The sequence below is a fragment of the Bos mutus genome, chromosome 8 (genome assembly GCF_027580195.1).
Source record: "Bos mutus isolate GX-2022 chromosome 8, NWIPB_WYAK_1.1, whole genome shotgun sequence".
Taxonomy (NCBI): Eukaryota; Metazoa; Chordata; class Mammalia; order Artiodactyla; family Bovidae; genus Bos; species Bos mutus.
In genome coordinates this window covers 12,085,021-12,112,894 of record NC_091624.1, presented here as the reverse complement: position 1 = coordinate 12,112,894, position 27,874 = coordinate 12,085,021, and the positions used below count along the sequence as shown (strand labels likewise).

Below are 27,874 nucleotides of genomic sequence, written 5' to 3'. Positions count from 1 at the left end.
TATCTATGAATATTTACTATATTAGAAATTAAAACTGAAAAAATTTTAAGTACTTATTCACTTAAAAATAGTATTAAAGCCAGGATATATTTTCATAAATAACATACTTTTAAGACAAATTAAAAACTACATTTTTCATAAAATAAATTAAAAAAAAAAAAACTTAAAAAAAAAAAAACAACAGACCAACTTAAAAAAAATAAATGTAATACAATGTAGCTATTAAATGTTATAGAACACAATGACATGGAAAAGTGTGTGCAACATTGTTTAAATAATAAAAGAACTTTGTGGAACTACAAGAACTCAATTATGTTTAAAAAAATACAACATAGTGATATTTATGTATAGAAAAAAGTGGAATGAGATACACACCATGTTAAAATTATTAGCCCTGGGTGGTGGGATTACAGATAAAATTTAACTTTCTTATTGCTTTTCTGTGTTTGCTAAATTTTCTATAATGAAAATATGTTGAAATAAAAAAAAAAATCCTGGGAAAAAAAAAAAAACTACATTTTTCAAAATAAAAAACTGCACTGAGAGAGTGGTACTGTTTTTTCTGTGAATCTCTTCACTATCCACTTTCATAGAAGAAAGCTGGATTCCTGTATCTTTTTCAGCATTTAATCTGTTGTGATATGTTATTTTGGTTTAAGTATATTAAAAAAAATAAAACCAGCTTCACAGAGATATGTAACTGGAAAAATGGTGATTATTTTATTAGGTTTTTCAGGTAATTACAGATATTCTTAATTACAGATATTCTAAATACAGATACCACCCACAAACTTCCACAAACTTGATATAAAATAGTTTCTTAAAGGTTGTCATGTGGATTTGAAAATGTATCAATGGAACCTCTGCATACTCTGTTACAGTATACTAAATTCCACCACTCTATTAAATTGTATTAAATGGCTCCCTTACCCTTATATGCTTCTGTAACAACACTGGTCATTTGGAAAATATTGGCTCACTGAGTTACACAAATATTTCATTATAAAACATCCGCACACACACAAATCACATGTCAATATCATGACCAATCTTATCAGAAAACTCTGTAAATACTGACAAACTGTCATGCTCAACACAATGAATACAAATTTCCCAAAATTCTCATTTTTGCTTAAAAAGCTCAACTTTCACCATTGCCAACAGAGCATGTTAACTGTTTTTCTTGAAACCTCATTTTTTTCATTTTAAAAGAGAAAATTCATGCCAAATACCCATCTTAATAACCAGAGTTTGTCTCTCTACTCTTAATATAAAATAATTTTTTCTGCTTCATCAAGGATATTCGTAAGCTGAGTTTTATTTCCTCTCTCCTTTTTAACCAAGAGTGCTGACAGTGAAGAACAGAATGATTCCTAATAATTATTTAATGACACAGCTCTGATTCATGCTAAGGTCCCAGCAGTGACACACATCACTGCTTTTGCACCATCAGTGCAAAATTCAACACAGAAAAAAAAAGGCAAAAACTGTCTTAGCTTTGTGAACCTCTAAAGACCCTCTGTGACCTATGGACCACACTCTGGGAACCACTGACCTAGTGGGTCTTCTACATGAAGAACATGATGCCCAGAAAAGTTGTGCAATTAGCCAGATCTCTCCTCTCCAAAACATTTATGTGCATCCATTCAGGAGGAGAATCAGGGTGGGGTGAGAATTCCCAACTCATTGTTCTTTCTGCTACATCGTACACAACTTTTTCTTCTTGGGGGGTTGGGGAGGCCTGTGTCACAGCATGAGGGATCTCAGTTCGCCAATCAGGGATCACACCCCTGCCCCCTGCAGTGGAAGCAGGGAGTCTTAACCACTGGACAGCCAGGGAAGTCTCTATTACACTCAATTTAATCTAACAGGAGTTAATACAATTTTTAAAACAATTATTTATGGTTTAGAAAGCAAACAAATAATTTTGTATGTCTAGGTTTAGACTTGGAATACTTCTAAACACAGTGAACAAAAAAGAACTTAAGTTATTAAGCAACATCTTACTTTGAAAATTCAGAAGAACCCACCTACTGTCCTAGATTCTAGACCAGGAGTCAAGAAACTACAGCCCATGAGCCAAATCCAGCCTACTATCTGTCTTGGTAAGGTCTGTGAGTTAAAACAAGTTTTCACATTTTCAAACGATTTTTTTTAAAATCAAAGCAATATTCTGCAAAATTGTATTTCACAAAATAATAAGAAATTCAAATTTCAGTATCAATAAAGTCTTACTGGAACATGGCCATGCTCATTCAGTTATGTTCTATGGCTGGTTTCACGTTATGGCAGAATTGAGTAGCTGCAGCCTCAGAACTATAAAGCCATTAAAGTCTAAAATATCTACAGAAAATGTTTACTGAGGCCTAATCTAGGGAGCTGAATAAAAAACACCACATCAGGTAAACTAAGCTACTTCAGGAGACTTTAATCTACTTACACTAGTATGGTCTCAAAGTAGTACTTCCTATAGCATATGTTCAGCCTAAATCAAAATAACCTGGAGAAAATGTTCAAGTATCACCATGTCAATAAAATGCTTTTATGACAATGTAAGAATAAACCAAAACAACCTACCTCTTTTGTTTTCAGTGGTATATCTCCAAGGTATACCTTGTACATCTTATTAATGATGGCAGGATTATTCCAGTCAATCAAGCTACAGAAAGTTTCAACAAAGCTTGTTAAAATTATTATTTCTCTCTCCCACTTCAATAATTTCAAAATATCGTAACCTCAATACATTATTAAAGAAAAATGTTATAAATACACAAATGAAGAGAAGGCAATTGACACTGCAGAAGAGAAGGAAAGGGATTAATTTCTATCCAAGTTAGTTTTCAAACAGAAAAAAAAAGTTCTTTATCCCACCATGATTCAATGTAACACAGACCATTGCAGCCAGTGGCCCGATTTGGTGCCACTCAAGAAATCTGGACTGTATTCCACTCTCAGGGTCAATGACACGGAGCAGGTCCAGCAGAGCAGAGCCATACTACACTTGTTCAAAGAGCCCTGAGGCACAGTTCTTCTGTTTAGCCACTTGGAAATTCAAAAGTGATATGGAAAGTGACCAAAAAATACATTTTACCCATTAAAGAAAGCCACAACCCTAGGAAGCTTGCAGCCCATGGCATTTCTCAAATTCTGTGTCACTGTGACCTCCAGCATCCCCCTCTTATCTCCCAGCACACACTTGCAGTCTTAACACCTAAGACTTTGCTGCCATTTAGTCATTAAGACTTATTCCTAATTGGGCCCCACAATAAGATGACTTAGAACATTACTCCCCAACCTTCTGGGCACCAGGGACTGATTTTGCGGAAGACAGTTTTTCCACAGACCATGGGTTGGTGGAGGGAAGGATGGTTTGGGACTGATTCAAGTGCAATGCATTTATTGTGCAGTTTATTTCTAATCTAATGCCATTGCTCATCTGAGAGCAGGTACTGGTCCATGGTGTGGAGGTAGGGGACCCCCGACCTAGAAATACAATGTGACTGGTGATGTACCCACCCTCCGCAGCAGCCGCCAGCCAGCCATTCTATAAACCAAGGAATAATGCAATTCTGTATTTCACTTGAAATAGTAAGATTTAACCACACTATCTTCTCTCTTTTGACCTTGATTCTGCTTTCAAACTATGTTGTATCTGTGCAAATGTAAGTTACCACGGTGCTTAGACTGTTTTCCTAATCCATCTCTTCTTTCATCTATCAAACTACCTCATTCGGATATCCACAATTCCACTATCCTCAAAGACAGTCTACAATCCTACTTATATTTACCTATATCTTTCCTCAGCTGATTTCTACTAACTAATCCTTGAGTTCCACCTTTGCTTCTCTTCTATAAATACTTCAAGTTTACAGATTTTTGACAAAACACACACACTTTAGTAAAACAAACAGAAAACCTAACAATGGTTAACTAATAAGGATAACTTTCACTGTTTCTTCTACTTTTCTCTTGTCACCTTTCTAGCTTTAGTTTTCTGATTACACGCTTATGAAAATTCAAAAATTATTAATATAGAGAATACAATTCCTTATACTCTGCACCCTAATCCTCTCTATTTCCTTTCAGTAACCACTAACTTTGGTGTATCTTTTTCTAGACTTCTTTCCTGTGCACATAAAAGAGCTAGATGGGTACGGCAGGTAGATTGAAACAGATCAATACAGACAAGGATCGCTTGAAGAGATACTTTGGGATTTCTATTTAACAAAATGGGCTAACTACATATTGTTCTCAACTCACTTTTTACCTCCTAACAATGTTACGCTATATTTTTTTTGGAAAATATACTTGTTTTAATGAACAAAACCAAAACTAATTAGAATACTTCAGCACCACATTTATATATCCAACAATCCAATCTATTGCATGGTGTAAAGAATGGAGCCAGTCCAAACACAATGAAGTTTTAAAGAAGTTTTTTTGGAAAACTGTTTGGAGGGTCCTCAAAAAAAAAAAAAAAAAGAGTTGCCAGTGGGACCTGAAAATGCCACTCCTGGGTATACATCCTGACAAAATAATAATACAAAAAGATACACACATGCCTGTGTTCAAAGCAGCATTATTCATAATAGCCAAGACATGAAGACATGGACAACAAACAATCTAAATGTCCATCAACAGATGAATGGATAAAGAAGATGTGGCACATATATTCAATGGAATATTACTCAGCCACAAAAAAGAATGGAATAATGCCATTTGCAGCAACATGGATGGACCTAGAGAGATTATTGTATTGAGTGAAGTAAGACAGAAAGAGAAAGACAAATACCACATGACCTACCACTTGTACGTGGGGTCTCAAGCACGGCACCAATGGACTCATCTGTGAGACAGTCACAGACACAGAGCAGACTCGCAGCTGCCATGGGGTGGGGGCGGGGGGAACCGGGAGTGTGGGGTAAGCAGATGCAAGCTACTATACACAGGATGGATAAACAACGAGGTCGTACTGTATAACACGGGGAATTACATTCAATCCCCTGTGAAAAACCATAATGGTAAGGAATATGACAGAGTATATGTATAACTGAGTCACCCAGCTATACAGCAGAAAATAAACACAACGCTCTAATCAACTATACTTAAATTTTTAAAATATAAATACATAAAACTATTATACATAGAAAGGATAAATAACAAGGTCTTCCTGTATGGTACAGTGAACTATCTCAAATATCCTGTGGTCAACCATAATGGAAAAGAATACAGAAAAGTGTATATATATATATATAAATATATTTTATATTTTTATAAAGACTATAAAAATATATATATATAATTGAATCATTTTGCTGTATAGCAGAAATTAACACAACATTGTAAATCAACTATACTTGAATAAAATTTTTTAAAAAGGGTTTTTGACACTTCAAAACCAAATAAATTTCTTGAAGGAGATACCAGAAAGACATAGTCATAGCGGCATGAAAGAATTTTAGACTTGGTGGGGAATGTTAAGTACAATCTGGTCCAAATTTCTCATTTTACAGAGTCCAAGGCCTAGTGAGGTTAAGTGAGTCTTCCATATTCAGACAATCAGCAAGAGGCAGGATCAGAATTATTTCCATGACAGACATGCATTCCCAGCCACCACCACACAGACACAGCTCATTTATATTTTAATAAGCAAACGAAGACACAATGAAGTTAATTTCATTACCCTGTGACACCTACTTATATTTCTTTGGAGAGGGAAACCTATGATATATACCTTCATAAAGTTTTATCATCTTACCCACATTCCATCATCTTTTTATTAGATTAAGCATTAAAATAAATTCAAAAATGAAGTATTCCATAATCTGATTTTTTTAAACAAAGTATCTTCAATTTTTCATGTATTTTCCAGTCTTTGCACATGTCATTTATTAAAAATCAGTACATATATAATTTTGTATTATGTGTTATTCATCTGCCATTATGTTGGGGCAATTTACATGTTGCTGTATTATTTTTATAATTATTTGGGAAAATAATAATACCTATATAGATGTAATACTCTATATAGGTCATGTAGTTAATTTCACTATTTACCCACTGTAGAAATCTGATTAAAAATCAGTACATATATAATTTTGCATTATGTGTTATTCATCTGCCATTATGTTGGGGCAATTTACATGTTGCTGTATTATTTTTATAATTATTTGGGAAGATAATAATACCTATATAGATGTAATATTCTATATAGGTCATGTACTTAATTTCACTATTTACCCACTGTAGAAATCTGATTATGTTTCCTTTTTTAACAATTATAGGAAATAATACAATTAATGAATCTGTAACATTTTTCTAAATATAATATTTCTCTTCTTTTGAATGATTCTCAGGATGAAGTCCCAGAAGATTCACATAAAAAAAAGTAAGTATTTTTATGGTTCATTACCTACTACAAACTGCTTTGCCAAAATTATTTCAATTTACAGTGTCAATCAACAGGGTATAAGCACAGCAGTTTCAACAGAAACTTAAATGGAGTAATCAGCTGTTACACAATTTTATTTACCAGTTGGCATACTATTGTTTTATTGTGCGTGATTTGATTTCTTATATACAATTTTTTCCATGAGTCTATTTATTACACTTATTTTCTCCTGTGTATATTAAGACCTATTCAGTATCTCTTTTCATAGGACCTGATTTTCATATTAACCATAATACCTACATATCCTTTATTAAAAGCCATCTCAAAGAATTTTAGAGGAAGAATCAAAAATGAGTAACTTTTGGGTTTCGACATTTTTCTTAACATTAGTTCTTTAAGTTCATTTACCTAAACAAAGGTCTCAGTTCTTATGGTAATTATCCTTATCCATTCCAATTTTAAACTGCTTCTCCAAACAGCTTTTCCTCTTTGCCTTATACAGAATTCTGCTCCTCAGCAAACTGTCTTTCATACAAATTAGGTATATTTCACAATCTCATAAATTGAATGCCTCATTACGCAAAAGCTGAAAAGAATATGTGCTGAGCAAGCTTTTAGAAATCTAGCATCTTTTCAATTTCTAAAGTTTAAAGAGGGGGAAGGAACTCACCTTTGCTTGCTTTTCAACTCTAGGTCTGCTGCGGTGGCTACACTGTGGCGTGTGTCACTAGAAGCAATCACCAGGTGGAGAACAGCTTCAAGCTCAGGCACCTGCTCAGCTTCTATGAATTTCACTATACCCAATTTGCACTGTAGATAAACGAAGGGAAGGAAAAATATCGATCAGAGAAACAAAGACCACCAACCTGAAGTACGTGTTTAACATATTACTATGGTCATAAACCAAAGATTAATAGAACAACAGTAGCCACTCCTATTTAGCCTTACAGTGTGCCAGGGACCATACTAACCCATACATATTCATGATTTCATTTAACCCTCACAATCTAGAAATGAGTATCATTATACCCATTTTTCTGATATGAAAACTGAGGCAAGGCTGAAGAGACTAAGACATTTAATAAATGATGAAGGCACAATCCAAACCCAAGTCTCTCAGACTCCAAGGCCACTATGATACAAAGCCTTCCTATTTGGGTGAAAAGCCTCTCTAGAATGGTGAAGCCTTGAAATGAAGTCCAAATCTGGAGCCTCTGGTAGAGTGTGGTACATCGGGAGTGAGGTACTCCATGGATTCTTGTGACAGTTCAAAAAGAAATAAAACTCACAGTCCATGGAGTTCTATTCTACTGCTAACATACTAACTCTGCCCTCTATAATCTTACATACTGAAAACAACATGATTTCAAACATATGCAAGAATAAAATTCTAATCAAACAGTATTCAATCTAACTGGCTAAAATGAAACACAGACTGAAGAAGAGATTCTTAGATTCTGCTAAGAACTTCATGCAACATGAAGAAGCTATGACTTTCACTACAAATAACTGCATTTAGGATAAATATACCCGCAAAATGAAATTTTACCTTTAAAATCAGTTACATAATAGTTCTCATGTATATGAAATAGGACTGATAAAGTTTTCAATTATTAATACTACATGACAAAGGATGCAATTTTAAAAAGCAGACAAAGGGATCATAAAAATGCCTGCCTTCCCTCTGTGTGTTCAATACAACTGACTTGCAAGAAGAGCTACAACAGAGAAGATGCAAGCATTTACTGCAGCTATGAGAGTCACTACATAAAGATTTATAGAAAAAGTGTTCAAAGGAAACTGAGAACAATACTCATGTCTAGGAATAGGAGACTAGTTTAAAACATATTATGTGATTTATGCATTATTTAATACAGACATTTAAAAAGACATTATTTTAAAACTTGACATTTTGTTTAAAAAAATGAAGCTCAAATAGTATATTATATAAAAATGTAATGTGTAAAATTACATTTGTGTACACACACACACACGTATATAGAGCTGGTGAAAGGTGAATGACAAACTAAGGTGGTGGGATTCCGAGTAATTTTTAATTTCTTGTTATAATATTCTGTATTATTTGAATATTTACACTATCACTAACACTATCGTTTGAAAAAAAGAAAAACTGTTTCATCTGAAAGAAAAAATGTAAAAAACAAAAGGGATGTTTAAAAATTAGAGGAAAACATCTTTCATCCTTGAAACCAAACTCTTCAAGGCTCAACCATGAAATGGACAAAAGACATACAGAAGCCCTTAGGAATTAGCAAATCATGACCAATGTAAGATTACCATTTAATGTTAACACTGATTCTCCAGCACTGAGAGCTTTAGCACTCAGAGAGACCTAAATGCAAAGCCTCCTCCTAGGAGTGAGACTGTGGTAAATCTCCAAACTCAGTTCTTTTTACAAAATGGAACCAATAATTTCTATGCCTTGTCAGTTCTGCTGTGAGGATTAAATGAGATAATGTATTCAAAGTACTCAGTATAGTGCCTGTCACATAGGCCACACTTTAAAGAGTAGCTTCTGCTAGTATTTACCTTTCTTTCTTTCTTACATCACAGTTTAAGAAGAAAAAAGATCTATAAAACATGAAGATTTAATCTAATCACACAGAACCCTTGCTGAACAAATCATTCTATAAATTTGTGAGTGGCAAGAATGCCCACTTGAATTCTTCCCTTTCCTGGGAACACTGTTTTGATCAGTGATCACTTACATTGCCAGAAAGAAAAGGACCAAATCATTTAGACTGCCATGGAGAGATAAAGGAAGGATTGGAAGACTAACCCATGTTGCTTGAATTCCAAAATAATTACATACTGATCTCATCTGTTCTTCCCTGAGGTGCCTGATGACACAGACACAGTGAGGCACCTTCTCTGTAGAGCACCAGTCTTTTTTAAAAGCTGCTCAGAGAACATCTGTGTCCTGTTTAAATCCAGAATAAAATTCTTAATGCCAATTTTTCAATTCCCAGGAAGAAATATAAAAGGGCATCATGCTTTTTCCCCCACATGGTCACTTGTTCCTCACTTTACACAAAACGTACAGCCCTAAAAAGCTGAATAACATAAGATAAATTGTATTTAAACTGCACCAAAGCAGCTAAACATTAAACCTATAATTAAAAACTAAAATGAAAGAAGTTAAAAACATTCAATCTGTAAGTGGGCTGTATTTTATACGTGAAATACGGAAGCAACATTTGAAAAACTGAAGAGTTTTTCCCACTCCTCCCTCTCCCTGGGGCTTTAACCAATAAATGACATGATGATGTCAGCACATTACATCAATCGCTCCTCTCAAATGTATTTCATTAGACAGCCTGAATAACTGGAATTCTCTGACACATGCTTCCATGGACTGACTTCACAGGGGCAAGTGTGCAGGGTTAAGCTCCATATGAACACACAGTGTGTGATACCTGTTCCAACTGTTCAGGCGTCCATGGGTTATCTCCAATAACTCGTTTAGCTGCATAAAAGCTCATTCCTGGGGGAGGCTGTGGTATTCCAGAACCTCCCCCACTATTTGAAGAAGAACCCTGTGCTGAAGATGAATTTTGGCGACTCTGGGATTCATTTAACACATATCTGGAAAGGAAATGGGAATTTAACCCCTCTATAAAAACACACACAAACACATGTATATGTAATACATTCAATTACATACTTTCCTCCCACAGAATTTTTGTTGAAGAATAAACACTTGAAATTAAAATTTCATCATAAAGGAGAATTTTAAAGATAGGTATCTTTAAAAGGTATCCACATCCTCAGCAAATTAACCACTGGAGTATATCTGCTCAATTTGACTACTAATGAACCATAACAGTTACCAATAATGAATATAAGTATTCTGTTCACACTCAATCCATAAATTATTATTCTAAAAATCACTATGAACCCACTATATTTTGTTGATTGTAATGGAAATTAAAAGAAAAAAAAGCTATTGTTTTATACCCAAAGCAGAGAATAATTTTATATTCATTCCCATTTCTGTTCAATTCTCCTTAAACTTCTTGTATCTCTCCATCAGAACACCCACTGAAACCTCCAAACCACTTACCACAGAAGCATATACTGCCCCCAAAATGAAAAAATTCAAAAGGACCCAAAGGAGAAAAATCATAATGAGGACCAGCTTTTTCCATTATACGTTCAAAGCATACAGCTTCACAAATACTTATTTACTGATTTATCATCCTATTTCATTTTTAGCTTCTACAGATTAAAAATAAGATTTCTGGTAAATTCATTTTGAACCAATTAAACTGGTTAAACATTTAAACCAATTAAGCATTTCTCATCTACAAAATGAAAACTTTGATATAAATAATGATTCAAGTCCCTTTGAAATCTAAAATTCTAAGCTGACAAATTCCCAGATTTGATATTAAAATATCCATTATAGTAAAAATTAAACACTAGGAGCCTAACAGCACAGTAAACTATTCCACATTACTATATATCATATTCATTTCATTCCTAAATTCATCTAATTTTTTAAAAACTTGTTGAAGGACCACTTTAATATTTATATATAAACAATGCAAATTCTCACTGGGAAGGAAAACATGAGGGACCACTGGCTTGGGTACATTGTGTGCCTAAGTTAAATCTGGACTTCCAAGTTAAATTACCAAAGCCATCATCACCTGCCAATTCTGGCTGCCTCCTGATTTAACAACTGTAAAAGGAGATTTTCATTTATTTCTTAAGTTACCGCAAGACTGACAGTACACAGGAAGTAAACCAATCAATTACTGAACAGCTAATATTGTACAGACTACCATCCCAGACACCAGACAGAGGAACAACAGGAGGTGTAAGACTGTCTACCGACTGGAGCAAGCTGAGAAAATAACAACACAACACGCTCAACAGCACAGGATGTTATCAGATGACAAAGAAACTGCAGGAGACACAAGAGATGTGGGTTTGATCCCTGGGCCAGGAAGATTCCTTGGAGAGGAAATGGCAACCTGCTCCAGTATTCCTGCCTGTAAAATTCCAAGGACTGAAGAGCCTGGCAGGCTCCAGTCCATGGGGTCACAAACAGTCATACGCAACCGAGCACACACATTACAGAGGTAATGGAAGGTCCAGAAAATAAAACCGCCAAATCAGAAGAGTAGGAGGAGAACAAACGGGAGAGGAGAGAAAGTGAACAGCGTCAACTCTCCTGTGGCTGAGGGAGGGATAGACGATGGGGAGCCCAGCATGCCACGCTCATGGTGCAGATTACCAAAGAAGCACAACGAAAGCAGTATTTTAGAAAAATATCTCTGGCAGCAGGACAACCTAAAAAATGAGCAGGCTAGAAGCAAATCACAACGCGGGCACTATGTGGGCACCAGGAGCCTGAGGCGGAGCAAACAGCTCCTGACTTCAAAGAGCTCCCAATCTAGTAGGAGAGAGGGACACGTCACCGCACCAAAACACCAAGAGGCACTACGGACGGTGCTCAGTGTTATGCGGACAAGGAGAGTGTCCTGTGCCTAGGGCAGGGGGTTTACGTCAGAGACGACAGAGCCTACGTCTAAGCTCCTTTGTGAGGCTTTTCAAAGTGATTTTTTTAGCTGTCGTTTCTTGCTGTTTTCTTTCTTTCCTTCTTCCTTTCTTTTGTGATGGGGAAGCATTCTAAGCAGAGGGAACTGTATGCTCTTAAAACAAAGACAGGCCAGGAGATACAGAGTGCATGGAGTGCATGAAATGCACAAGTGCGTGTAATGACTGGAAAATAACAGCCCAAGGATTTTAAGGTGTAACCTGGTAAGATCTGCATTTGAAAAATCAGGAAACTCTGCAGCAGAGTAGACAGTACTGAAGAAGAGAAGCTGGTGAGAAACAAGAAGAGAGGTTAACAGAGCCTGAACTAGAGGGTAGCAGTGGGAATGACTCCAGGGCACATGGAGGCAGTGGTAGGGAGCTTTATGGGACTGACATTGAGGCAACCAGGAGGAGAAAGCTGGAGCAACTTCTAATTGTATGCCTACATGGCTAAGAGAATCATCACAGCACTGATGCAATTAAAGGAGAGAAACTACGTTTACTGGGAAAGATTGATTTCAGCTTGGATGGGTCAAGTCTGAAAGCACAAAAGCAGCTCCAGGCTGTTAAGATCAGTAAGCAGTGGGGCTGGAGTTTAGGAGAGATCAGGGCTGCACCAAAGCAAACCTGAGACAAACACATTTTCACCTGAAAGTTGAATCACTGAAAAGAGTACTGGACGCCACACGGTAAAAGCAGTCAAGAACAAGATCCCTTGTTCCGTTTTGCTTTGGTGTACTTACCCGTAAGGCATTAAAAGGACGTCCAGCATGAAGTCCAAAAGCAGCTGCACAGTCTTTGGTTTCTCAGCAAGATTAAACGGAGAAGCTGATTTTGATGATTCAACAGGGTATTTCATGTGAAAAAGGGTTGGTATTAAAAGATGCATTAAGCTGAAAAAACAATTACATTTATTGCAACTATTTAAAAATAAGGGTTTTTTATACATGCAAATAACAGACAAAATAACAACAACAAAAAAATCACTTGACAAAAAATGGCAATCGTAGCAAGGACCATTCATCTTCAAAACTACTCATTTACAAAGTCTAGGGACTGGCCTAGATTTCATTCTTATTTCTTTCTTATTGAAAGCTCAGTATATTGAGTGATAAGTGACATTTTAGCCAACGTGACTCATCACAAAAACACCTGAGAAAAATGTATATAATATGAGCTCAATGTTAGTATCTATTACAAGAGATTTAATATGAAACCTTAGGTAAAGTTCAACTGACAACATGTTCTGTCCATCTTTTTTTTTTTCCCTTTTCACGTTTAATTAAAAATAAAGTCATTCAAAAGCTAAAGAAATTAAACATGAATCATGTCAATATTTGGAATATAATATTAAATTTCCACTGTGTGAATTTAAGTAACACAGCTTCAGTAATTCCTTCTTTCACTATACCTGTTGCTAGGAAAACAATTTCAAACTAGTGCTTACAATGTCTATTAATTTTACTTGTCGGAAGACTTTTTTGCACCAGCTACCACAAGAACACGGCTCTCTGCACCCTGTTCTCCTGTTACACGCGTGCACACAGACATTAAAGGGACCCTACCACACGCTCCCCAGAGAAAAATTTTTTTTTACTTGTAAATGTGAGCATGAAGATCTTTTAAAAATGTTTATGCTCTAAAAAGTGAACTGAAAACATGATTTAACTCTTTCCTCCACAGCTGCTCTTCGTGTTTCTCACCACAACAAGGCTAGGATACAGAACTTCTGGGCTACACCGAGAAACGAAGGAGCATAGTCTAAACCTCTTCATCTCGTCAATTCCCACGTGAATACAAACGCGTAATCAGTTTCTTAAGAAAACTGCTCTGAAACTTTATATCCTCCAAGACAGAAAGGTTTGATGAAAAGCATATTAGAACTCTAATTTTTGCAATCACAAGCTCTAATTTTTGCAATCAAGAAAATCAGTTGCTTCAAAATAACTGACCAAACTGAAAATGCATTTAGATTGAAAAAAATGTTAATTGTTCTGCACAGTTTCCCATATGCTCACAAGATATTTTATAATTTACAAAATTAACCAAACAGTCATGTTGAGGTAACACAACAATGTTGGCTGAAAGAGTTCGACTTAATTAAGCCTTTGCATTTGGCCAGGTGAAACCAGACGTGTGGATCTGTTTTTGAACGGCAGCACTGACTCTCAGAGGTGGGGAACCAGGTAACCGGGAACAGCATACCTGTCCTGCTGGGGCTGAGGCTTTCCTTCCATGGCAGTAAGAAGCGTAGGGGCCAGCTCACACTGTTTCTCCACCGGTAGCCGAGGATAGCCCATCTTAACATAAATTATAGTAAAATTCTGATGCAATGAGAGAAAGGCAAGTTAGTATAAAAGAAGTATTCAAGGATTTCAACAAAAACGTATGGTTGATAGCCTAGGTAGTTATCTTATAATCAAGAAACTGAATCCTCCTTCCTCTTGCTTATCACCTATTACAGCCTGGCCAACCAATCTGTCTCAGGAAGAACTCCAGCCCCACTTACTCAAAATACTTACTTTAAGATGGGCTTCACAGCAGGGAGCAAGACCTAGTCTAGCGCATTTAAACATACATCAAATTATTCTGCTATATGCCTTAAACATATACAATTCTATTTGTCAATTCTATGTTTCAATAAATCTGGGTGGGGGACAGGTATGGGGGTGGGGAATTAGGTACTCACATGTGCAGTTACTTTTGACTGAAAAGAAAAAAGTAATCCTTTGACCTACCTAAACTGACATACTACACACCAGTATCAGATCTCCCAGTTTGTTACATTAATCCTTTCAAGCTAAGAGGAGGCCCATGTTAGGTTCCAGGCTGTCATTTCCCAGCTGGTCAATTACTAAAATAACCTCAGTACATTGTGGCACTGTGGTTCCTCACTCCAACATCTGACCGATGTATGATGAAGCGAGGGGAAGCTGTGTGCGGTCAGTGTGCAAGCATCACTACAAACCATGTGAATGCCTCATTTTAAGCAAACCCATAAATGCATATCCAGATTTACACATAAGATAGAAATTTGCTTTTCTGAAGGACTTTAGAACAGACTTCGTAAAATCATTCCATTAAAGACATCCTATTTGGCAGTTGTACTGGCACACACTGTTCCTATTTGCTTACAGGAAGACACATGTATAATGGAGCTGTATACCAACAGCAGGAACAGACAAGATAGCCTGGGCCAGCGGGTGGCTTCAAAGGTTTGGAATCCAGATGTTAGATAAGACCCAACAGAATTCTGCCTCAATGCTACAACCACAAGGACCAGGAAAAGAACATCATCTGCCATTACATAGCATCAATATTTTTTACATTTCATTTTCATGAGGAGAACATTTAATAGGAATATTTCTTACCAGCCCCAGTTTACTCCACTTTTAAAAAGAGTATCTTTCTAAATATATAATATATATCAAATATATTGTTTTTATTTCAGCCTTCCTATCTCTTCCTGTCTTTTTACCTTTTTTTCTTCTTCTGTCATCCTTTACTTATTCTATGCTACATAACCCTTCTCTTTCTATTTATACCAATGTCTCATAATCTTTTACTAAGAATCAATGATTCTTTTATACAGCAACATACCTGACACATCACTACACCAACATTCACCCTGTGTAAAACGGCCATGCATTAACCTACTCCTACCATTTCCTCCAGGTCAACACTCAATGGAGAAACAGTGTGTCCATTTGAAGAAAAACATCTCGTGTTTTTTTTTGTTGTTGTTCTTTTTTTTTTTTAATTAATTTTATTTTATTTTTAAACTTTACATAATTGTATTAGTTTTGCCAAATATCAAAATGAATCCACCACAGGTATACATGTGTTCCCCATCCTGAACCCTCCTCCCTCCTCCCTCCCCATACCATCCCTCTGCACTAGCTTATTCTATGCTACATAACCCTTCTCTTTCTATTTATACCAATGTCTCATAATCTTTTAGACATATCATCCCAGTGCACTAGCCCCAAGCATCCAGTATCATGCATTGAACCTGGACTGGCATCTCATTTCATACATGATATTTTACATGTTTCAACGCCATTCTCCATCTCGTGTTTTATTTAGAAACAGTCTAAGATGAAATTCTAGGCTGGCCAATATACTGATAACATCTACTAAACATTATGAAAGAAAACTTACTGCAAGTCAGAAAATAGTCCAAGACAATACTCACTGTGACAAAGGAGACTGCAGCAGGGTCCTGGTACTGAACCAAGAGTGTCTCTACTGGGAGCTGTATCTTGGGGCGGCTTTTTATGCGCTTATTCAGATGGACCAACAGTTCCATTACCTACAATAGAGGACGGCAGGAACTGAAATTCTTGATCATATTTTAAAAACAAATTCACTTCTCAAGTATTACCTATTTTACTTTTTTCTTGTAAAGGATGTAAATTTGGCATCCCAGAAAGGGAGTATAGAATATTGGAATCTTGTTCCAAAATGCTATCCCCAAGAATCCACACACCAGAATTTTACCAGGCAATGTATTTCACAATGTCCTCCAAGTTAATTCAAGTTGAGATTCCACAGAGGCCTATACTGAGGCACAGTCCCCCAGAAGATGGTGCGCAAATGACTGCAACACGCCATGCTACAGACTGAATATCTGTGTCTCCCAAAATTCGTACAGCAAAGCCCTAATCCCCACTGTGATCTGGAGGCAATTAGGTTTGGATGAGGTAATGAGGCTAGAGTTCACATGTAAGGGATGGATGCCCTTGTAAGGGGATGAAGATATCAAGAGTTCTCCCTTTCTCTGTCATTTGAGGATAAAGCAAGAAGATAGCCCTGTGTAAACCATGAAAAGTTCCTGATGAAGAACCTGACCATGCTGGCACTCTGATCATGGACTTCCAGCCTCCAAAACTCTCAGAAATAAATGCTATTTATGGAGTTGGTGATGGACAGAGAGGCCTGGAGTGCTGCAATTCATGGGGTTGCAAAGAGTCAGACACGACTGAGCAACTGAACTGAACTGACGTCATATAGTCTGTGGTATACTGTTATAGCCGGAGAAGGCAATGGCACCCCACTCCAGTACTCTTGCCTGGAAAATCCCATGGATGGAGGAGCCTGGAAGGCTGCAGTCCATGGGGTCGCTGAGGGTCGGACACAACTGAGCGACTTCACTTTCACTTTTCACTTTCATGCATTGGAGAAGGAAATGGCAACCCACTCCAGAGTTCTTGCCTGGAGAATACCAGGGACAGGGGAGCCTGGCGGGCTGCCGTCTATGGGGTTGCACAGAGTTGGACACGACTGAAGCGACTTAGCAGCAGCAGCAGCATACTGTTATAGCAGCCCCTATAGACTGACTAAGAGTACTACAGAAAGAGAAACGTTCAAGGTACTGTGAGTTTCAAGAAGAAAACTTGTCTGCCAAGATCAAGAAGGACTTCAAGGAGAAAGTGACAGGAAACAAAGTCCTAAAGAGCAGATGAAATTCCAAGCAGAAGATCAGTTATAAGTAGGTATAAGAGGTCTAAACGAACATGGTGCACTGCATCTGACTGAAACACAGAATCAGTTTAGTTCAGTTCAGCTCAGTTGCTCAGTTGTGTATGACTCGTAAAAGATAAAAGTGGGGCTTAGATTATAAAAGGATTTGGGTAAAATGCTGAGAAGTTTTTGCTTTATTCTGAAGATCATCTGATTCTATTCAAGAGTTTAAAGTAAGTAATACCAAGCTTCCTCTCCCTTAAGTGGGAAAAGATGGCAGAAACCGAGGTCAACAAGCAACGATTCTCACAGCAAGAAAGGAAGCTACAAAGGCTCATGTCAAACGACCCCAGTCTTAACTATCAAGTGGGATAACACCACTTTATCTAACTAGGAAAGGAGCACTGAGATATAAGATTTTTAGAAAGCCTTAACTAAAGACTCAAGAATTTAAAGTGAGACTATTCCAGAGGACACGGCTTACACTATTCTCCATCATTTCTGAAATTTGAGCTCTAGCTTCAAAGCAAGTATTAAGGAGAGCTTATAGGATGTTCACAGCGAAGGTTCAGTTATTTACAGCAATCATGAAATAGTGCATTTTAAGAATAACAAATCTAATAATATTCGTTAAACAATTATCATATTATTATATGATAATAATAATCATAAAATAGCTGACATTTATCAAGCAGTTTCCATGCAGAACAGCAGTTTGCAGTCCTGTCTCATCTGATTCTCAAAACAACCGGAAGAGGCGCTGTTTTCACTCCCTTTTGACCCAGGAAGAAGCAGAGGCTCAGGAAGTGAAGTAACTTGCTGAAGTTGACTGCGACAGCAAGTGGCATCGTCAAGATCTGACTCCAGGATCCGTATTTTTAACCTAATCAGACACACTGACAGTTGAGCTCAATGCATCTAAAGTGTCTGTCACTGTGAGACACTCTCAGGACCCTGGTACTTTGCAAAGACCGAGAATTCTACATTACCATGCTTACCTCACCCAACCTCCTGCCCATCCAGATTTGTGATTCAGCTGGATGACACGGAAAAAAATCAGAAGGAGACAGGCCAAAGGAAACAGCCCTCCTCAGACAATCTAAGCAAGGCTGATTCCTATAAGGACCTGACGGAAAATCATCACTGATGGAGATAAACAGCAGTGTCCAGAATTACACACTCTCTTGTTTATCACAGTTTTAAAATTTTAAGTCAATTAATTTTCTTCTAGCAATATTATCACCTTAAATATTGATTTACTTTCCAAATTTGATTATCTACCGCCTGGAACCCTTTATAAACTCATAAAAATCAGGAAATCCACTGAACCAGTCCTTACCCCAGCTAAAATCAACAACAGTTAACCTCTGTCAGTAAACCTCCAGAATTATTAGCCATGGGTGTATAATATTTTATCTCTATCAGTTATTACTCATTCATTTAAATTCATTTGTTCATTAGTAAACTTTTTAATGGAAGTATAACATATAGCTGAAGAGCAAAGTTAAGAATGTGTATGGCTTAATAAATTTTCACAATTTTGGAAACACATTTTTGCAACACCAGAAGTACAAAGTTCCTGCACCCAACTCACTAATGCCTCTTCCTGACTTCTAATACCAGATTTAAATTTATATACACAAAACAGGATGAACTCATGTGTTTTCATTCTGTATTATATCTGATATTCATCCATGTTGTTGCTCACAGTAATGGCTGACTTTCACTGCTCTATTAGGAAGAAAACAAGAATTTATCCATTCTCCTCCAATCATGATATATATTAGATTATTTCCAGTTTGGACCATTAGGAATAATTACTATCAACATTCTTAGTTATGTCTTTTGGTGCACACGTATATACATTTTTATTGTATATAAACCCAGGACTGGAAATGCCTGGTCATGAAGTATACATATGATAAACCTTAGAATATTTCCAAACAGTTTTCCAAAGTGGTTATACTAATTGACACTCCCACCAGCAGTGGTCAGTTCTAATTTTAATTTTATGTAAACTAGAATTCTACGTAACATATCTCATTTTCCTTAAAACTGGAAATGTACTCTAATGATATGACAGTAGAAATCTAAAACTTATTTCTCTGTGAATTCCCTGCTGGGGAATTCACTAGGAGTTTTCACTGAGATGGCCCAAATCCAATCCCTGGTCGGGAACCAACTCCTAGTTTTATTGATGATAAAACTTTACATGCTGAAACTATTTACACATAAGCTTTTTACTAAAAAATACTCTGCTTTTACATGAGTCTTATTTTTATGATTAAAAAAGAGGTCTAATGTTTATAACTGAATTCTAGATTTGTGACAAATATCTATATCCTTTATTAACAATTACATAATAATCAAAAGTCTAATTATTATATCTGTTCTATCTGCAAAAGCTATTAGTATTAGCATAGGACTGTACAAATCATGAAGTCTGACCAAATAGCCATATTTCAAAATAATTAAAAATCTGACCAAGTATCTAATACTTCAAAACAAATAAAAGGGAAACATACATCAAGCCTCCACCACCTGGTGTTAAAGTGAAAGTTGCTCAGTCGTCTCTGACTGTTTGCAACTCCATGGACTATACAGTGCATGGAATTCTCCAGGTCACAATACTGGAGTGGGTAGCCTTTTCCTTCTCCAGGGGATCTTCCCAACCCAGGGATCAAACCCAGGTCTCTCGCACTGAAGGCAGATTCTTTACCAGCTGAGCCACTAGGGAAGCCCAGAGTCAAAACAACATGCAGGCAAATTATGTTACTGCTCTCAGTCATTCTCTCACCCCCAACTTTCATTCACTGACCCTTCATGTACTGATTCACTTTCATACGTAAGAGAAAGAATGAACATGTTTGCCATCAAGTGGAGGCAAAGCCTGGCAGAAATTACTTAGTTTGGGATCATCTCTCAGGTATAAAATCCCATGTGCCACAAAGCTAATTATTTAGCTTCCCTGAGCCTCAGCTTTTTCCTCAATAAAATGTGAAAAACATGAGCATCTATACCCTGCAGAGCCGTTAAGTAAGTTGTAATGAACTGAGAGACAATGATCACATAGGCACTTAATGCTTTGCATTATTATCTTTTTCAGAACCACTTTTCCTCATTCGCAGAAATCAAATGATAACACTTCACAGGCCATTGTGAGGATGAAATGAAAAGATATGTCAGAGTCTAGCACACTGCTTAGAATGTAAACAGGTATCTCAGCTCTTAAATCTCTTTTCCCTTAGGCCAGAAGTTTTCACACTCACTTAACAGCAAAACCTCTTTATCAACAGAAATGATATGAAAAAAAAGCAAATAAAATCAGTATTTTATAATATAAAACAAAGTTCACAGTATACTTTATTCTATTTTGCAGCTTTTTAAAATTATAATAGAAAAACCCATTTATTACAATAAATCAAAAAAAGCTGTAATCATCCCTATTCCCTAGCCCATTCACAGCCACTCAAAGACACCAGTGTTAACAGTCTAGTGTTCTTCCTCACATCTCTCTCTGCAGTCACATAAACTTCTACAAACATATTTACATCTTTAGATTTTACATCTTTACTTTTTACAAAAATGAGCTACATATCATTAACATCAGCATAGAGTCCACTTTGTTTCCAGTTAAAAATATATAAGCTTCTTAATTTCGACCTTACTCATTCTTTGTTAATAGCTGCATAATATTCCACAGGATTCAAAGTTGTTTTCAAAAACTCACCTGTACTACTCATCACTCAAAGTAAATACATGTTCACATATTTCCTTCAAGCTTTTTGTAAAAAGGTTAGAAAAATTCACCAATAGATCAAAGTCAGCATTATTTGCAATATGAGAAGAAAATCAAAGGCAAACTTCTAGGGAAAAAGCTCCAAAGGTCCTTTTTCAAATTAGCAAGTTTCTAAAACCTGACATGCTACACAATGAAATATAAAAATGAAATATTTTTTCCTGAATTCTACAGCTTGAAAAACAAAGAAGCAGCTATGCCTTCTTTGGAAAAGATCTTTAACATACACATTTTTATTGACAAATATCTTGGAGAATACACAGTGAGGAGTGGGGAAACAATAAGAGAACAAATGTAAAAAGTAAACTGAAGAAAAAAGGCGGATATTGCTTAGATATTGCCTGGAATTCTAACAATAGTTAAGTGATTCAAAGTTTCAGACAGAATCCAACCACAAAACAGCTCACCAGATCCTCAGTGCTTTCTAAAGAAGTAAGGAATAGAAGGGTAGAGGGAGAGGGAAGAAATCTGATCAAGATAAAATAATGTATTTGCTGGTAACTGAGTAAAACATTTTGTTTACTCAGATACAAATAATGACTGAAATGTTAAGAAGGTGGATAGATTGGCTTGATTAATCATTATATTCAAACAGAATACAGGTGATCAAAGGCCTACACAGGAAATGTGTGGCAGGATGAGACGGTGAGGAAGGAGAAGAGGGAGGGATGGAGAGACTGAGAACGGATCAACGAGGTGAATAACCAGAGTAACCGACGTAAAATGCCCTCAATCCAAACCTCAAAAAAAAAAACAAGAAAGAAAGTGACATGTCAATTATACTGATGAAGAGATGCAGCCAAAGTAAATAAAGTTAAACTGGTTAGCTGAGCCAAAGATTCACCAATCAAACCTACATGGAAGGAAAACACTGGTTACAATACTAATCTCAGATGAGAGATATTGGGGTTAAAAAAAAATCTTAAGTGGGATTTAAAAGATAAGAAAAGTATGTAACATATTATAAATTACTAAAAAAGACAAGATCTTCAATTTGTGCACCAAAAGGCATCCAGGTGAAATTATTAAAAAGAAAATCAGAATATTTACAACAGTAGTAGGAGACTATAATTCACTATCAGTTTACAACAGGACCAGAAGACAGGCTTCTTGAGAAATGAGAGCACAGTGTTGAGTGGCCTCTCCACACACGGAGCTCCCATATTCCACACAAAGGAACTATTTTTCTCAATTTTATGAATAGTTTTTATGAACATCAGAAATTATATACTTTAAAAGATTAGAGCATTTGCTCACTGTGGTTTCCAATCAGAATGCAATAAAACCATGCAAATTTTACAAAATTTTGAAACTAAAAACAATATTCTTATAATTATTAAGTCAAAATTAAAATAACCTAATACTGCCCCTCAGTATAACAATGGAGTATAAGTGAAAGTGAAAGTCGCTCAGTTGTGTCTGACTCTTGGCGACCCATGCTACAGCCAGTCAGGCTACTCTGGTCATGAAATTCTCCAGGCCAGAATACTGGAGTAGGTAGTCTTTCCCTTCTCCAGGGGATCTTCCCAACCCAGGGATCAAACCCAGATCTCCCGCAAAGCAGGCAGATGGATTCTTTATCATCTGAGCCACAAGGGAAGCCCAAGAAAACTGGAGTGGGTAGCCTATTCCCATCTCCAGGGAATCTTCTCTACCCAGGAATCGAACTGGGGTCTCCTGCATTGCACGCAAATTCTTTACCAGCTTAGCTACCAGGGAAGCCCAAGGAGTACAACCAAAACAGTAATCAAAAAGAAATCCTCAGCTAAACCTGTTTTTGGTTCTGTTTCTTTTTTTTTTTTTACTCTGACCTTAAACAAATGACAATCATCCAAGTCTCAATTTAGTCTATAAAATGAAAATTATATTTATACCTCACGTAATCTTGTGAGGATTTAAGTTATTAGCACTTTTCCTGGCACATAATAACCTTTATCATTACTATATAAACTGAAATCTTATGTGAGAAAAATATACTAAAGGAAAACAAAAAAAGGAATAATTAGAATACAAACAGAAGAATTTGAGACTCTCCTGGTAGTCCTTGGTTAAAAATCTGCCCTACAATGCAGAGGACAAGGGTTCAATTCCTGGTTGGGGAACGAAGATCCCGCATCCCACAGAGCAACTAGGCTCAGGTACCACAACTAGAGACAGCCTGCCGTGGCACTGAGCCTGCGCGCCACAACGAAAGGGTCTGTGCGCCACAACGAAGGATCCTGCACGATGCCAATGAAGATGTGATGCAGTCAAATAAATAAACAAGTACATTTTTTAAAAAGAATGCAAATTCTTTTTAAAAGGTGTTCTCTAGCCTTAAAAAAAAAAAATGTTTGGTAGTAACAAAAAAAGTAGAAACAAGAATGGAATTTCTCCACTTGAATGGTTACAGAATATTAAGAGAAATAGTATGATAGAGGTGACTAATATACAACCAAATGTATAGATGGTTAGAGATAAATGATTTTCCATAAAAGATAAAAACACAAGGAAATGCAAAAATCCTAAGTAAATAAGTTAAAAAAAAAAAAACCTTACTGAAAACACTCAGCCTAGAAACTTAGACTAATGCAAAAACTCCCTCCTGTTTCCTCTCCTGGTCTCCACTGCAAGTCTCTGTCCACGCCACAGCCAGAGTGATGGTGTCACTGTCACCAACACCCTTGGCAAACTGCGACGGACTCCCCACGCCTGACCTCCCATCCCCCTTCCTCTGATGCGCTGGGTGCGGCACTGTGGCCCTCTTCAGCTCCCTGCTGGCCTTACACTCAGTTCCAGCTCAAAATCTCTGCACAGGGCCTTCTCTGCCCTTACTGGTCTCCCATTTCTCTGCCTGGCTATTTCCTACACATCACAGAGGCCTCCCTTACACCCTACATTTAACTTAAATCAAGTCCCCAAATACATTCTTTCATAGGATCCTTTTCCATCTTAGCACTGACTGCAATTTTAACTCTATACTATTTGCCTGATGGTTTAATAATGGTCTCCCTAACTAGACGTTTCTTTCCTTCACCGAGGTATTCCTAACATCTGGCATATAAAAGGTACTCAGCAAATATTTGCCAAATGAGTGATGAGACTAAATAAAGAAACAGAAACCAACGCATGAAGGCCTTTTATTCCTTGCTATTCTGAGGGTAAGAAAAGGCCATAGCAGAGTTTTAAATAGGAAAATGACATAAACACATATCTATCTCAGCAAAGCAGTCATTAACAACAGGCATGTCAAATATTAATGTATGACAAGAATGTCCTATTCCTTCCTGTAAACATAACAGACATTCTGAAAGATACTATTTCTCCACTGAATTCAAACCAGGCCTCAAAATCCCTCTCAGGGCAGACCTCCAGGAAGGTCATTGCCAATCAATTAGAGTGGCCCAAGGGATGAAATCTGATGATAGCTCAAAAACCCGAAAGTCTAGTATAAATACACGGGAAGACTAATGAACTATTTTAAACTGAAGAGTCCAAATGTTCCCTGTAGAACATTAGGTTAAAAAAGAACATCTTGATGTCACGGTTATGCAACTTTTAGTATAGTTCTTTACAAAAATCCTAAAACAGGAGCTATGCAAGACTGCCTTGCTTTTAAAAACATCTCTTTTGCTTACCTTAAATTAAGTTCATATTCATTGTCATGCTTAGCTGCTCAGTTATGTCTGACTCTTTGTGACCCCATGGACTGTAGCCCACCTGAATCCTCTGTCCATGGGATTCTCCAGGCAAGAATACTGGAGTGGGTTGCCATTCCCTTCTCCAGGGAATCCCTGGTGCCTCAGTAATCCCTTTAAATTAAGCTCATATTCATAGCCAATGATTAAAGAAGATTTTTGCACCCCTGATGCAAAGAGCTGACTCACTGGAAAAGACCCTGATACTGGGAAAGACTGAAGGCAAAAGGAGAAGCGGGGGCAGCAGAGGATAAGATGGTTAGAGACATCACCAACTCAACGGACATGAATTTGAACAAACTCCAGGAGATAGTAAAGAACAGAGGAGGCTAGCATGTTGCAGTTCACGTGGTCACAGAGTTGGACACAACTTAGCAACTGAACAACCACCACTTTTCATACTGGACTCAAGAGCATGGATTTTAGATCAGGCCTCCATACATTCCAGAACAATTATGTCAACTATTATCATCTAGCACTGATGCCAAGTTTACAGCTGGAGCTAAAAGTAGCTGTACTAAGCATTCAAAAGGTACTCTGAAACCATGGAAGGAGGTTATGGACTTACTGTCCATTTGTCAAAGGCCTTAACTGGGTTCATGAAGCTAGATTTCAATAATGGGAACAGAAAACCCACTTCATAAAATACACCCATGTACTCCCCCATTTAACTCCCCACAACAGTCCCAGCATGCTTACCTTTTTGCGCACGCCTTCTTGGGTGCTGGACAGCTTGAGCAAAACAGGAGGAAGGAATTTAGATATGATATTCTGTAACTGCTCATCTGTTTCAGCATGTCCAAGTCGTAAAAAGACTCGTTCAAGCTGATCTATAACATAAAAAGAAAAAAGGAAAACTTAGCAAATCATACAGGACTGAGACTAATCACTTTTCTTGCTTAATCCTTTTTTCTATATGCAGATCCTTTAGTCAGAACTTTAACCATAGCTAGCCCTGGATATGGATGATTTTGGCCCCGTTGTGAAACAACACTAAAAAAGTTTACTAGCTAATTATATTGTCTTAGAACTGTCCTGGTCATTTAAACTCTAGAAGGGAAGAAAACAAGGCTAAATTTCTCTCCTACTTAACAAAACTATTCAGTGTTTCTAGAGGATATGGATACCAGAAAAGATACAAAAGTTTTTAAGAAATCTTCTAGACAAGAGAGCCAGGGAGGAGAACTTTAATCAGATACCAGGGGTAATAGATCTTTGGTGAAACCATCTTACTAATGAAATTTCTGCAAAGACAGAATCACTGCCCACTACTACTAGAATTAGCCAACCAGACTATGAAAGATAAATTTCCACCAAGAAAGCCACTGAGAAACATCTTAACATCATAGGGATGCTTTCAGCAAAACCCAGTCTGTGATAAACTACAGGATAAATAACTAACACACTCAAAGTTTACATCTGTTCAGTCAATACACTGCAGGGGAGGGGAGAGGGGAAAGGGGAATTTACCAATGGCAAATGACTGGATATTTGACTTTTGTTAATTAGTGTTCATTTTTTAGATGTTATCATTGTATTGTGGTTATGTTTATTTTTTTAGAGGTTCTTATAAAAATGATCAGTAGTGATTAGGGAGCCTTCTAAGGGGCTGAAAATGTCCTGCATCTCACATTCTGAGTGGTGATTACAAAGATATATATTATAAAAAGTCACAAGCTCTACATTTTCATACTTTCTACTGAATCTACTATACCTCAACTTTAAGAGTTATTTAAAAATTTTAAAAATGTAAAAGAGTTCTTTCCTTCCAGAGATAAAGACTGAAATATCCACAAATGAAATAACAAAGCAACTTAGATTTACACCAAATAATCAAGGATGTGCTGGAAATCTGCTCAAAGGGTGAATTTCAGATGCTCACCTCACCAAAAAAAGAAGGCGACTGTGAGACAGATATTTTAATTGGCTTGACTGAACTATTCATTTCATTATGTATATGTATATCAAATTATCATGCTGAACACCTTAAATACATATAATCATTTCAAAAAGTAAAAATAAATACAAATCGTCATGGCTTCATTCAAGTCCTCATTTTAAAATGAATAAATAATTGGGGATGCTGGGGTGAGCTACAGGGAGAAGCCATATAAATGACACCAAGATTGGTCATTAGTTGATAACTGTATAAGCTATGGGATAGCTACTGAGAGTTTGTGCTTTAGTGTATACTTGAAATTTCCATAATAATTTTCAGAGAAAGACATATATATATATGCATGCACATACACATAAAGATATAGATACATAAATATAGATATGTAGATATGTATCTCCATGGGGAGCCTAGAGGCAATGACAACCTGGCACAATCGAGTAGCAACAAGCACACCCAGTACCCAGATCTTAGTCTTTAAAAACATTCTCCAGGCAAAGGAGCCTGACTCTAGGGCCAGGGTGAGGAAAAAACCAGGTGGACATGAAGCATCCTGCAGAAAAGAAAGGGGGCCAGATAGGAAAGGGGGCCTGGAAGGAGTCAAAAGGATGCAAGAACCACCCTGAAAGAGCTCCATCACAGTCAAGGCTGGAACAAATTGAGGAACTAATAACACAGTATTGGATTCTAACCCAAAGTATAAAAGAAATCTACATGACCCAGTGATATAAATAAATGATTGAATGGTTAAATGCATGGAGGAAAAGAGACAAGTCTTTCTTACAGAATTTCAATGAATATATGTGTAGATACTTTCCCCTACAGGAGATAGACCTTAATTCCTGCCTCTATCCATCACCCCTGTAGGGTAGACCAGATTTAGCGACTTGCTTCCAAAGAATAGAAGAGAGAATGAGGAAGACGTTAACTTCACAGTGGTACAACTGGATAAACACTGTTTTAACCAGGTGATGCCATGGCGGGTATCAGGCTCCCAAATGTGACAAGAAGGGCATTTCACCTCTGGGGTATTCCTTCCGAAAACTCACGACCTCCATCTAGACATGGGGTAACACAAA

The 27,874-nt window shown here is 36.9% G+C and overlaps 1 protein-coding gene across 6 annotated transcripts in view; it reads right to left on the bottom strand.

Annotated features, from left to right (window-relative positions):
* The window catches only part of ECPAS (Ecm29 proteasome adaptor and scaffold), a 110,365-nt gene that overhangs the window by 59,048 nt on the left and 23,443 nt on the right, over positions 1-27,874 (bottom strand). For 5 of the 6 annotated variants that reach the window (XR_011465034.1, XM_070375116.1, XM_070375117.1 and 2 more), the window contains 7 exons: positions 25,598-25,728; positions 16,155-16,271; positions 14,165-14,283; positions 12,703-12,852; positions 9,829-9,997; positions 7,062-7,201; positions 2,578-2,659 (listed from right to left, as the gene is read on the bottom strand). Coding sequence is in view for 5 of the 6 variants with exons in the window: in XM_070375116.1 (XP_070231217.1) it covers positions 2,578-2,659; positions 7,062-7,201; positions 9,829-9,997; positions 12,703-12,852; positions 14,165-14,283; positions 16,155-16,271; positions 25,598-25,728 (908 nt within the window). In the remaining variant the exon portion in view is untranslated. Of the gene's footprint in view, positions 1-2,577; positions 2,660-7,061; positions 7,202-9,828; positions 9,998-12,702; positions 12,853-14,164; positions 14,284-16,154; positions 16,274-25,597; positions 25,729-27,874 lie in introns of those variants that run through there. The other variant, XM_070375119.1, reaches the window with a different exon arrangement.